Source organism: Vigna unguiculata, chromosome 11 (genome assembly GCF_037176805.1).
Source record: "Vigna unguiculata cultivar grain cowpea cultivar isolate G323 ecotype 2 chromosome 11, ASM3717680v1, whole genome shotgun sequence".
Taxonomy (NCBI): Eukaryota; Viridiplantae; Streptophyta; class Magnoliopsida; order Fabales; family Fabaceae; genus Vigna; species Vigna unguiculata.
The window spans coordinates 33,212,879-33,226,413 of record NC_140802.1 but is presented as its reverse complement, the minus strand read 5'-3'; the positions used below and the strand labels follow the sequence as shown (position 1 = coordinate 33,226,413).

The 13,535-nt window shown below is 37.5% G+C and overlaps 2 protein-coding genes, 1 long non-coding RNA gene and 1 pseudogene across 4 annotated transcripts; 2 read left to right on the top strand and 2 right to left on the bottom strand.

Annotated features, from left to right (window-relative positions):
* Positions 1-5,624: 5,624 nt before the first annotated feature.
* Positions 5,625-6,152, bottom strand: LOC146881792 (auxin-induced protein 15A-like). The gene has a single exon (XM_085668533.1). The coding sequence runs from the start codon at positions 6,094-6,096 to the stop codon at positions 5,824-5,826; it is 273 nt and encodes a 90-aa protein (XP_085524659.1). The 5' UTR covers positions 6,097-6,152; the 3' UTR covers positions 5,625-5,823.
* A 684-nt stretch (positions 6,153-6,836) lies between these two features.
* LOC146881791 (auxin-induced protein 15A-like) lies at positions 6,837-7,629 on the top strand. The gene has a single exon (XM_085669491.1). The coding sequence runs from the start codon at positions 6,929-6,931 to the stop codon at positions 7,199-7,201; it is 273 nt and encodes a 90-aa protein (XP_085525617.1). The 5' UTR covers positions 6,837-6,928; the 3' UTR covers positions 7,202-7,629.
* A 159-nt stretch (positions 7,630-7,788) lies between these two features.
* On the top strand, positions 7,789-10,533 carry LOC146881790 (uncharacterized; annotated as a pseudogene). Its single transcript, XR_014986156.1, has 2 exons — positions 7,789-8,195; positions 8,286-10,533. The product of XR_014986156.1 is annotated as an uncharacterized LOC146881790 (transcript).
* A 561-nt stretch (positions 10,534-11,094) lies between these two features.
* LOC114169021 (uncharacterized) lies at positions 11,095-13,289 on the bottom strand. Its single transcript, XR_003600811.2, has 4 exons — positions 12,867-13,289; positions 12,584-12,729; positions 12,262-12,489; positions 11,095-12,182 (listed from the first exon to the last, which is right to left on the bottom strand). It is a non-coding gene; the product is annotated as an uncharacterized LOC114169021 (long non-coding RNA).
* Between the last annotated feature and the right edge of the window lie 246 nt (positions 13,290-13,535).

The window sequence follows — 13,535 nt, the reverse complement described above, 5'->3', positions numbered from 1 at the left end:
ATGAAACAGGCGTCAGGCTCGTGACGTTAAACAAGCGCTTCCTGGGAGGCAACCCAGTGTTTTAATTATGTTTTTGCACTTCAATTTCATCTTTTTTGTGATTAAATGTGTTTGTGTATGTAATTATGTGTTTGTGTTTATAGTTTTATGTTTGTGTGTAAAAAGGTGAATTTTAGCATCCAATCATCTCAATAAGGCAAACCATGCAATTTTGGTTGTTTTCAAACAAAACTGGTATTTTAAGCATGGGAATGAGTTTTGGTGCCATAATTGAGATCAGCAAATGCTAAAAATTGCCTTGTTTTGGCCAAATTGTGAAATTTGAGTTTAAAAGCTTGATTTTGAGTTTGTTGATGTGAAACCTTTTGGAATGATAGAGAATTGATTGAAGTATGGTTTGATGTGTGTTTTCGAGTTATTTGGATTGAAAGGATCATGAATCAAGTAAGTGAAAGTTAAGCAAAAATTTGAAAAGTGGCAAAATCAGAGTTTTCCAAAACTGCACGAAATCTCGCCCAAGCTAAACATGTCTCGCCTGGGCGAGATATGCAGAACCTGAGCCAACCAATTTCGCTGATATACTCGCTTAAGCGAGTAGTGGCTTGCCTGGGTGAGAATGCCCTGCACCAGGGGTGTTTTGGGTGACACAGTCTCGCCTGCGCGAGAGCTTTTTAATTTTCCTCTCACGCTCATCTCGCTTAAGCGAGAATGAGTCGCTTAAGCGAGAATACGCGTTTAATTGAGGAACAGTGGCAGAGCTCACTATTTTTTTCTTTCCTCCAAACCCTCGCTCACATTCTCCCCTCCTCAGTTTTGAGCGCGCCATAACTCAGTCTTTTCTCTACATTTTAACTCAAAATTTTCTTCCTCCTTTTGCTAATTTCACTTCAAGGTAAGTTCTTCTTCCTCATTTTCTTGATTTCCATCAAGCATAGTCATGTTTTTATGCTCTTGCAAACCCTAGGTAGTACCATAATCTGTTTTGATGCGTTTTGTGTTTATACTGTGGGTTTTAGTGTGAATTAGTGCTGAAATTGAATAATGTGGGTTATCTATGGATGAATTGATTCAAAGATTTTCACAGTGTGAAAATGCACTCCATGTGTTTGATGAAATGTCATGCTGAAATTGTTCTTGTTTGTGCTTGGTTGACTAGTGAATGGATTCTAGAAACTGCTACTGCATTGTAATTGACTAACTTGACAAGATTTTGGTTGGTTAATTTTCATCCTTGCAGGTCTATGGCTAGAACAAAGACAATAGCTAGACTTCCCACTACTGAACCCAGCAAAGGGAAGAGGAGAAGACGTGCAAGTAGCTCTTCTCCTGAAATGCCAATAAGCAACCATTTTAGGGACCCCGAAAGAGAAGAACGGTATGAGAAGATAAAGAACTGGGTCTTTATCAAAGAAAGAAAGGTGGTCCTACTTCCGGATGAATATGATCCATTCTTGAATGGCCTTATCAAGAGGAATTGGATGAAGTTGGCTGACCCGCTTCCCAAATTTGATCCAGAGATTGTGAGGGAGTTCTATGCAAATGCTTATTCTGAGGACAATCCTGGTGAAAAGAGATCTAAAGTTAGGGGGAGGTGGGTAAATTATGATCGAGCAGCCATCAGTGAATTCCTTGGTAATCCACTACCTCTACAACCAGGGCAACGCTGTGACTTCACAACAAGAAGGAGTCATGAACCTTATGATGAAAATGAAGTAGCACTCCTTATATGCGTTGCCAACCGATCTTATCAAGTCGGACCCACTAGAAATCCCCTCAGAATTCTAAGAGGAGATATGAAAACCTTAGCCCAAGTCTGGACCACATTCTTACTTGCAAACATAGTGCCCATTGGCCACGTGTCAGACTTGAACGTCCCTAGATGTCATCTCCTTTATTGCATAATGAGGGAGGATCTGACTGTTGACGTCGCCACAATTATCTCTGAAGAAATCCACAAATTTGTGAGATACGAAGTCAACACTAGGAATGACAAGGCAAAAGGTGCTTTGGGTTTTCCGGCTTTGATCACAGCTCTTTGCCAAGAACAAGGGGTGGAGGTAGAACTAACTGAAAAGATACGACCTTCAATTACCAAGAGATTCATTGAACACTTTTGTACCCACCTAGAGGACTTGGAGCAGCTAGAAGAGCCCCAGCTGGACCAACAAGCTGAAGACCAACCAGCAATGGAAGAACAACAAACAGGGCCCACACAACAACCTCAACTCAACATGAATAATGAATTGCTTGAGCAGATGAGATATCTGAGGTTGCAGATGGAGCACACTCATCAGCAAAATGCTTCCATTCATAGAGGACAACTCCATCTTCAGGAGTACCTCTATCAGAATGTCCGCGGACCATACCCAGGCATGACTCCACCAGAGTTTTTCACTTATCTACAGTGGCCTAGGGGCAGTCCTATTTTCCTGGGGGAAGTGGACCTGTTGCAGGTGAGGGACCATCAGGAGCTGTTGACACAGATGGAGCAAACATTAAGGATGAGATTGATTTTGGAGGAGATTGATTCACAGCATCATTCCACCCTTCAAAACTCTATAAATACGGTTTCATTGTTCTTTTTCTTTTAGTATTTTGCAGTATTTATGTAATTACTACTATTTTGCTTTAGTTGTTTTGGCTAGAATGCTATATTATCTAGTTAATTAATTGTTTAACTTTAGTTTTTGGCTTAGTATTTTGTGCATAATACTTAGAGACAGCTAAAATTTTTTGGGAATCATTTTGAAAATCTTTCTTGAGGAAGTTGGTTAAAGAGAAATCTGATTTCAGTAAGTATCCTGAGTCTAGAACAACTGAGTGAACTGAACACAGAGGTGAAAAAGGGAAATTTTGGTTGAATTCATAATTAAACAAAATTAGGATATTAGTGCTGCATAGTTAGTCAAGATAATCAGTTGTAACAACAAGTGAGATACCAAGGAAATAAACCAGAAAACCTAGTGAGTGTGCGAATCCTTAAACAGTTTGAGTGTTTCCACTGTTGCTGACAAATTGATATTGGTTGAGTTTTCATTTAATAACATCACACTTGAAGCATGGAAATGATTAAGGCAATTTTGTTGAATTTATAACTCAGTGCTAAATAGCCAACCTGTAATTAATCATCCTTCGTTGATAGCCCATTTGAGCCTAATTGTTTGAATTATGCACCTTAACCTTAACCTGAATTATTATCCTTTCCCTTTGCACACTTAGGGATAGAGAGCATAGGTGTATTTTTCAACTGTAAGGGTAATTGGTTGGTAGAATTGCACTTAAGGAAGAAAAGGACTGACAATGTTGATTTGTTCAATTTCAGTGGAAAATGAGAAAAACATATGCCTGTGAGATTTAAGAAAGAATTTCCTTGGTTAGAATCATTTGTTCTTACAATTGGTTTTCCTGAAAAATTGGGTGCACTCTTATCCTACTGTTGTTTGATAATTGGATTCACCATTTGCTTCTGATTTTGAATCTATGGTTTGGAATGTAAAAGTTGTCTGGACAGGAACTGTGAAAATGATTTCTCAATAACCAATTTCAGTTTTAGTTTTGAATGGCTGTTGATTTTGTTACTTTGCTTGAGGACAAGCAAGATGCTAGGTTGGGGGGAGTTGATAAGTGCCAAAATTCAGTAAAGATTCATAACAAAATCTGGCACTTATGCTTTTAATGGTGTTCATTTCACATTGATTCTCCCTAAATCTAAGTTTCAATCACATGCTTCCAAGTTTTGAATTAAAGAAATCATTTGATCATATTTTGTGTGTTTTTCAGGAGAGATTAAAGAGAACTCAAGAAGAGTGAAGGAGAAAGCAAGAAATAGAGAAGAAAAGGGAAGGAATGCTGTCAACGTCGCTCAAAACCAAAGCATTCTCGCCTAAGCTAAAGCCACTGCCACCATTCTCGCTTAAGCGACGCAGACTCTCGCTTAAGCGAGAGTTCGTGCAATGGAGACCCTCTCTTGCCGCCATTCTCGCCCAAGCGAGCTCAGATGCTGCCAATCTCGCCTAAGCGAGATCCTTTCTTCAGCTTGAAGTACTCTTGCTCGCCTAAGCGAGATGTTGGCTTCAGCACATCTTGCCCAAGCGAGAGGCTTTCTTTAGGATGAAGAATGTTGTCTTGCTCAAGCGAGACTTAGGTAGCTTGAGCGAGACTTCGTGGGTATATATTCTGAGTGCATCAGAAAGTGAAGGGAGCTGGGAATTTTTGGAGAAGAACGCGTCCGTGCTGCAGAGCTGCTACCAGGAGCATCAAAGTTTCTCATTTTCTTCTTCTTCTTCTTAGCTCATAGAATTTTGTTGGCTACCATGAGTGGCTAATCTTCTCCTTTGGGATTGAATGTAATCTACTCGAACTTGGATGTAATCTGGTGATATTTATATATAGCATTTATGTTTTACTCAGTATTGGTATTATTGTTCTGCTCTTAATGCTTACTTCTATCTGATCAATAGATGTTTTGATTTTTATTTTTAGATCTGACCGGAAAGTATTTCTGAAAATCTGATTTGAACAATGATACTTGATATACTGTGATGCTAGGAATAGATCTCAATATATCAATTGTTTTTAACACTCGACCGTAATGTTAGATAGTTTGTTGAATATGTGAGGAATCAATATTCAGGGAACTAATCTTATGAATTTTATACGCGAGGGATCGATATAAATGATTTTTGAGTGTGCATCAATATTGGTATTTTCAGAGGTTATATATTATATTCATCCAGATTACAGACAAGGGAGATAGATGAAATTCAATCCCAGTTTCTTTTACTGTATTTTTCTAAACTTTTCTGCTTTTACTGTATTAATTTTATGCAATAGTTAATGTCAAATCAAATTAAAATCTTTGTATATATATGCTGATCGAGATAATTAATTATTTTAACTGAATCCGTTCCTCGTGGGTTCGACACTCTTACTTCAAATCATTATACTACAGTTGACTTTTGGTACGCTTGCCAAGAGATTCAACAATAGGTATTATGGATCCAATCTATTTTATAAGATTAGACTAGATTTCGAAAAATCCAATCCATCCAACCCTTACTCTACAAGCCGAGAAGTTTCCTGTAGAATAAAATGCATATTAATCAATGTCGATGGTTTGCTACACCGTGTGAGATTTGTTTTTTATAGAAGATGAAAGTTATATGTTGGAAAACATCTTCCATGCAAGGAATTGAGGCCACCCATGGGATGGTTGGGTCCAAACTGTTCTTCAGCATGACTCAGTAAGTCTTGGAATGAAGGTTGATTCAAGGATGAAATGGGAATATTAAACCGCTTCTGATTCTCTCCAACATATTCTGCAAGATAACTCGTTGGGACCTTAATTGATTTTGATTATGCTTGGCTAGCTGCTAAATGAAAACCCATATTGATTTGTGTGTTGGTTGTGAAGACAACGGGTAGTATACAGCTTTTAAGATTCAACCAAATTCCGAGATTAAATTAATGACTGTTGTTAAAGGATTGAGGACAGACAGGAGATATCACATGGCTGTTTTAAACAATCATGTCACCTTATCAAGCAATGGCTGATATAACAACATCCTCACATGGCTATTTTATACAAACGACGCAACTGTTTTTCGGAAAGTGAAGATTTGAACTAAAAAGGAAACTGCAAAGGAACTGCTTGAGTAGTTGAATTCAATTTAGTTAAACAAAAATATTATATACAATGATTTTGTCATTACTTTTCTTTGCCCTCTTTCTAGATAAAGTAGATGTTTACAAGCTCAGCAGATGCGTATCGTGCAAAATGCCTCTGCAAATCTATGTCAGTCGCCTAAAGTGTGAGATTTAACGTCAATTCAAGCAAGATGTTATACTTAGGAAGACATCTTCGCTGCAAGGAATTGTGAGGCCACCCATCGGATGATCATATCCAAACTCTTCCTCTGCTTTACTCAACAAGTCTTGGAATGAAGGTTGATTCAAGTATGACACAGGGATCACAAACCGCTTCATTTTCTCTCCGACATAAACTGCAAGATGGCCCTTTTGTGCATCCACTGCTTTTGAAGATGCTTGATTTGCTGCAAATAAGGCCTTTCTTATAACAGGTAAACGAAAACCCATTGCTGTATTGATTTGAGAAGATAATGGTTTTAAGAGAAGTTTGAATGCTTTCAGATGTGAATGATTTATGTTGATACTAAATGCTTGAATAAGTGAATATATATAGATAAAAGGGTATGCAAAAGCTATATGAATTGGTTACTTGAATTATTGGTGAAGGAGGGACATTGGACCAAATAAGAGACATGGCATGTGGTGTTGTCTTTGAGGACTTTCTTAATAATCAACTTGTGACTCAAGAAAACAACATCGCATATGGTATGTTCGCAGAAGTCGTTTTCAGGGATTAGAATGCTCAATGGAAGTGCATAGCTCACCTTCCTCAATAATGATCGACAAATTAGCCACCTCGTATAACTTCATGTTTGTCCATGTATTGCCATGAAGCTAATCTAGTGGTGGATAAGCTTCAGACTTTCAAATGTTTGAGATGACAGTTCTATTTATAAATATATATCTCTGATGTATCATCAAATAATATCAGATGATAGGTAGCAACCACATTTGAAAGCTCAGAATAAGTGTATGGACTTAAAATTAGAAGCAACATCAGTAACAATCATGAGGGCCCACTATAACATGTTACGTACATTCTTGAGGAAATTCTAAAGACAACACCAAGTGCCCGTGTCTTTAACTTGGTCGAATTACTCATATTGAATTGAATAGCCCTCCTTCAATAATTCATGCACCCACCGGTTTCGTATCTATCCATTTCTCTCTATATATATTCACGGCTAACCATTTAGGATCAACACAAATCAATTTAAAACTCAAGAGCTTATTGTTCTCAAAACTTTACGTAAACCATTCCCATCCCAAATCAACACAAATGGGTTTTCGTTTACATGGTATCCGAAAGGCATTATTTGCAACAAATCTAGCATCTTCAAAAGCAGGGGATGTGCCAAAGGGCTATCTTGCAGTCTACGTCGGAGAGAAAATGACGCGGTTTGTAATCCCCGTGTCATACTTGAATCAACCTCAATTTCAGGACTTGTTGAGTCAAACTGCGGAAGAGTTTGGATATGATCATCCCATTGGTGGCCTCACAATTCCTTGCAGTGAAGATGTCTTCCAAAATATAACATGTTGCTTCAATTGAGAAAGAGTAGTATGCCTTTGTACACTAACATAGATTAATGGAGACATTTTGTATCATAGACGTCTTCTCAACTTCTAGAGATCTCCCTTTCTTCATATCGAGAGGGGAATGACCATTCATATTCCATAGAGCATACACACAAATCTTCTGTCTCGTTGTAATGATATACAATTTTTCCATACAATTCAATTTTCTCTATCTCTAACTTTTGTGACTTGCTACTTTTCTCTTTCATTAGTTTATGGTTCTGAATTCTGATGCCTTTAGCTTGTATTATATAACTCATAATTCATAACCATGACTAACTTTAGCTTGTATTGTATAACTCATAGTTCATAACCATGACTAACTTTTTAGTGCAAAGTAATTGTTAACATGTGCAATATTTTACAATGATATGCACGACAAGAAAGATATGTGCAATTTAAAATTGTATATACTGGTCTCATCCATGTAAAAGTATGTTAGAGATCTTACTGATTAGTGATATGATCGAATTAAAATATATAAATGAATAAAAACCTTATTTTATAATTTGATTTTGGATGGTTGACTGAGATTAGAGTCTACTTTCTAAAATGAAATCAAAATCTATCATAAGATTGTTGAGTTCATTATGTCAATTGCTCTTTGTTGTTACCGGATCACCCACCTGTATATTATAGTTTGTTCATAATTTGCTTCTTCATACTTTCTACGAGGGCTTCTGCCTTTGCATTGCATTTTTCTTTAACACCCTTTTGTAAGTGTAATAGGCTTCGGTGTTGAGTACTAATTATGGGAACAAAATTACTAATTATGGGAACAAAATATTTGAGGTTGTTGTAACGTGTCAAGATGATAGCATGGAAAAGAATAAAGCAGAATCTAAGTTTGTTATAACAGAAGGACATGTGGAAGAAAACCCATATCATACGGCATTGAGAAGAACAAACAGAATCATGAGAAGAAACGTTTATTTGCGGGATTTTGCAGAATAAGAGGATGGTTGATGGTATGATTATCCTTTCTGATAATTCCTCTGCTTCACCTTCTTACTCTGAACTTTTTTTTCATTCGGATTCATTAATTTTGGATTATTCAGGTGTGAAATTCTAGAAGGGTGCATAAAGGAAGACGAATCAAAGTGTTATCGACACTACCTTTGTTGCCTTGTTGATACACTTTATTTGAATTTGGTTCAGCTTTTGTTAGAATTGAACTCTGTTGTTGCTACTTTTGACGTTTGTTGCATAATACGAATATACATTGTTCCATTGGTGCTTCCATTGACGTCAATGGTTGAGAACACACAGCTGAAAGATTTGCAAAATCAAGTTACAACTCAAGGTGAAGAACTGCGTCAATTGATGAATTTGATTGAACTGTGGGATCAAGCACAACACGACCGTGATATCGCTCAACAACAGGTGGCGACACGGTTGCAGAATACCACCCAGAAACGCTTGGAGCAGATGCAGAAAGCCATTAATTTATTGGTTCATAATCATTCTCAGCGCCTTGGTGTTACGAACTCCCCTAGAGATTCCTCATTGCCTATGAAGAATATCTCCTTAGCGTTTCCACATTTTGATGGAACCACGCTAATCCTGGAATGGATTTTTAAAGCTGAGAAGTTTTTCTTCTACCACAACACTTCGAACGCTGCCCGCGTGCATATTGCAGCTATTCATTTTGAGAAAGATGTCGTTCCTTGGTTTCAAATGCTACAACGCTTGAATGCTATTCGATCTTGGACTGAGCTTACTACAGCGTTGGAATCTCAGTTTGGTCCTTCTTTGTTTGATTGCCCAGCTCAGGAACTATTCAAACTGCAACAATCTGGTACGGTTTCTGACTATTTTGCGTTTCATGGCATTGGCCAATCGTTTGTTTGGACTCTCTGCTGAAGCATTATTACAATGTTTTATAAGTGGCCTTAATAACGATATTCGCCATGATGTTATTGTTCAATTTCCTGTGACCTACGAGCAGTCTCCTTAGCCAAGTTATATGAGGAGAATATGTACCTCCCAGCTCCACCCGGCGTTCTACTCCTACTCAAAAATATTCACAGCTTTCCTCTAGTAGTACTAGCATGACTTCGGGGAAACAAAATGCATCAACCACTTCCTTGCCGCCCTTGTTGCCTACAACCTCCACACCTCCTATTCGACATAATATTGTTAAGAAGATGTCTCTTGCCGAGATGCAACTGCGTCGGGAAAAAGGCTTGTGTTATTTATGTGACGAGAAGTTCAATTTCAATCATAAATGTCCTAATCGCCAATTGTTGTTGTTGTTACAAACAGAAAAGGATGATCTAGCCCCTGACTTGCTCGCTTCAAATGAAGCCACAACATGCGTTCCCAATAGTAATACCGTTCCTGCAAGTGATCCTCTTTTATCCTTAAATGCCTTAAAGGGGGGCCTTAGCGTTGGCACTATCCATTTTGAGGATTTTATTAACCAGTTACCCATTAGAGTTTTAGTGGATGGTGGTAGTTCCGACAACTTTATTCAACCACGCATGGCCAAGTTTTTAAAGTTACCAATTGAACCAGTTTCCACGTTTCGGGTTATGATGGGTAATGGGACTCATTTAGCGGTCGAAGGTATGATCCAAGATCTTGTTATTCAGGTGCAGGGAAGTACTTTCGAATTACCAGTTTTTGTTCTACCCATATCAGGAGTTGATTTAATTTTAGAAGCTCGCTGGTTAAAGACTATTGGACCTCACCTGGCCAATTATGAGTCTTTGCAACTATAGTTTTTACATCAAGGGAAATTTATTACCTTACAGGGTGATGTTGATACATTCCCTCCACCTGCACAACTTCATCATATTCGTCGCATGCTTCATACTAATTCTATTGCAAAATTTTTTTGTATGGAACTCGTGGCGCCTGACTCTCCTCCACATTCCTTATTGGATTTGCCTCCTGAGATGGCTCCTGAGATGGCTTCCTTACAACAGGATAATGCTTCAGTTTTTAGTACACCTACTCCCTTGCCTCCTTCCCGAATGCATGACCACACCATTCCCCTGGTCGAAGGTTTTGCTCCTGTCAACACTACAAAAAAAATTGTTAAATATGACAGTTATTTGGAGTATAAAATGGCGGTTATGACTGTCATATTTTACACGTATGGCGGGTACAAGTATCACCATATATCCTGCCGCCATATTGAATAATATGGTGGTCTTGGACGAAACACCGCAACACCCGCCATTAAATGCACTATGCAAATAATGGCAGTTTTGACCGCCGTATTTTATGTGTAAATAATGGCAGTCAAAACCGTCGTAATTTGTTTATTTTAAAGGAATTCTATTGCGAAATATGACAACTAGAAATGCCATTATTATCACTATATTGACACGTTATACAACGTTTCAACTACCATAATTTGAATCTGAATTTTTTTAAATCATTTTTTATTTAACCTGCTTTCCATTATTGTTTGACCTGCTTTTTATTATTATTTAACTTGTTTTCCATAAAATTAAAAAAAAAAGTAAAAAATCACATAGACAACATTTTAATCATTAATATTTTCATTCGTAATTCATATTAAAGATGTTGATATTATGGAACACCATCCAAAAGTTTGCATATTGAAAAAAAAACCAAAAAAAAAAATCCTACACATTATTATCATAAATTTTGCTAAATTTCTATAGTTATGTTCCTGTATCTATGTTTTTAACTAGTCTTTTCTGCACCGCTTGATCTTCTTATTTCAATAATAATGGATAAAGCACCACTTCCAACATCGGGTATCTAGAATAGAAAAAAAAAACTTAAAAGCTATTCAAATTCACATGTATTATAATAAACTTATATAATTTCTTGTTGAAAAAATATGTTTCTTGTTATACAACTCTGTTATTAGTGATATGATTTTGGAAGTTTGACATTAGAGAAAACACTAGAATAATTTTATTATAATCAGCCTATCCAGTGTGTAAAAGGGCTGAGACACCATGTGTTGTATCTATATTCTTTTACTGAGGGCATGCTCCTATGAGGAGAACCATGTTTGGATGTCGAATGCAACTTAGTACCTCAACCTGTATGTTCATGCAAAAGTATACATACTTAAATTGTGGATGTGATCATGGTAGCATTTGGTTGAGTATTACAAGTGCAGAAAAATCTAGGCCAATATAGATAATTATGATTTTAGAGGGTTTTCAAACCACAATATTGGAACCATAATTAAAGTCACCAACCACAAGTTGAAGAAGCATTTCAATTTCGAAGTATAACTTATAAGTACTTTAGAGAACAAAAACTTCTTCAATTCAAAGCCTTGTAAGAAAGTTAACAAGACATACAAACTTCACGTTTTTAACCAAGTCTTACATCACCAAAATAGACAAGTCCAAGAGATTTTACCTCCCTACCACATATCTTATCCATTTCTTCCTTGCTTAAGTACCCTCCTAAGATCACAAAATTTTCTTTTCTTTATTTTAGTTAGGCTGAAAACCTTTTCATTTATTGGTATTGCACATGAAGTGTTGCATAAAGGGGCAAGAAAGTTTGTCTGTCTGGTTAATTACCTCTCTTTGAAACTGTAACCTTCCTTGTGCTGCATTAGGACGTAGAACCTTCATTGCCACAGGTGTACGGTCCAAAAGGCACTTATAAACTGGACCACCATAACCCCTTTCTCCGATCTTTTGTAACTCGGCAAAAATATTTGTGGCAACTTCAATCTCCTCAACTGTGTACCTTTTATACCTCAAACCAGAGCTTGATAAAGCATCCACTGCTTTTCTCTTCTCTTCCGTTTCCATCAATGCTTTCATTTCAGCACTAGTTCTCTTCTATGATTCCAGTTTTGCAATCGTCTTCTGTGCCTCAGCTGTCTCGATGGCTGCTTTTGATCTTGCCTTCTCCTTTTTTGCAACCGCCAATGCAACTTCTTCGGCAAGCCTTGCCTCCTCCAATCTCCTCTCTTCCTCTAATTTCTAGCATTGGAGTTCCACAACCTGTGATGCATTGCATAGCATTCAGAGTTAGACCATTTTGTGCTTTCAAAATGCAGAAACAGATGCCATAATATCGTACCTTTTGCTGTGCGGTGAGTGCTTCTTTGTAAGCATTGCTGTACATTTCCATTGTTTGCTTGAGCTCCAATTTCAGTCTTCTCATTTAAGCCTCCACAGCATCCTACAATTGCAAGACATGTTTATCCACAACGTAGTAGCAATTAGGAATAAAAATACTTTACCCAGATAAAAAACTGAACTATTTGACTCTTTGATCATTTGTTTCCATGACAAGTTCGTTTTTCAACTGCATAAAAAAGCAAGTAATGATAATAACAATACTCATAACACACAAAAATCCTTATATTCGACAAATAGAAGAAAATAATGCAGCATCTTACTGTATTGGCAAGATGTGGTGAGTCACTTTTAAACCATGTTTCCTGTGATTCTGTTTAACCGTGGTCAAAGCAAAAATCTATAAACATTCCTCTAGATGGAGAGTCTCCAACCACACTCATTGCCTTCTCGAATTCCTTCTTAAAGCCTGAAAATAGAACACAATGATAATAGAGGCATGAAAAATTTTATAATGCTTTGAAGGATTGACTAGAACACAGTGAAATTCTTTTATGTGTTACATTTCTTATTACACAGAAGTTATCAAGAACATAAATTGTTCACCTTGCACTATACTTAGTTGATCATGTGAGCATTTGCTTAAATCAAGCTTCCCGGTGTAGAACAAGTTCCCACTACTCTGGACATCGTTCTCCACCATCCCAAATGTCGTGTCCCTCCTCGCCTCGAACCCCCCGCCATCGACTACCCTGCGGGTCTGCAGACCTTGTACAGTAGTTGCATCGTCGCAACCTACTTGAACCCGACCACCTCGTACCTCAGGTAGCACCCACTAAGCTGGACTCGTGTCGCTACAGCCGCGTCGCCGCATAGGCGACCTAGCATGTCCAGAATCCGTTCCACGCAACTATGGCAGTCAGAGCCGGTGAGGTCTCCGGCATTGGTACACGTCGGTGAGCCTGTTCTGCGTACTCGCGATGAAACCCTTTTGGGTGAAGGTGGGGATGATTGAGTGGATTTTCTAGGGTTTTGTCTTCACTTTGTTTTGTCTCCTACAAACACTATATTAAAATTCAATTTTTATAATTTTTATTTGGTAATAAAAAAAATAATTAAATGAGAGATGAATAAAAAAAAAGTATTGTGAGCGAAAGATAGCACTACTAAAAAGATGTCTGCCAAGAAAGATGTATAATAGGAGTATAATGACATTTGAAAATGTCATATTTTGCATACAAAATATGGTAGTTATAAAATCGTCGTATTATGAAA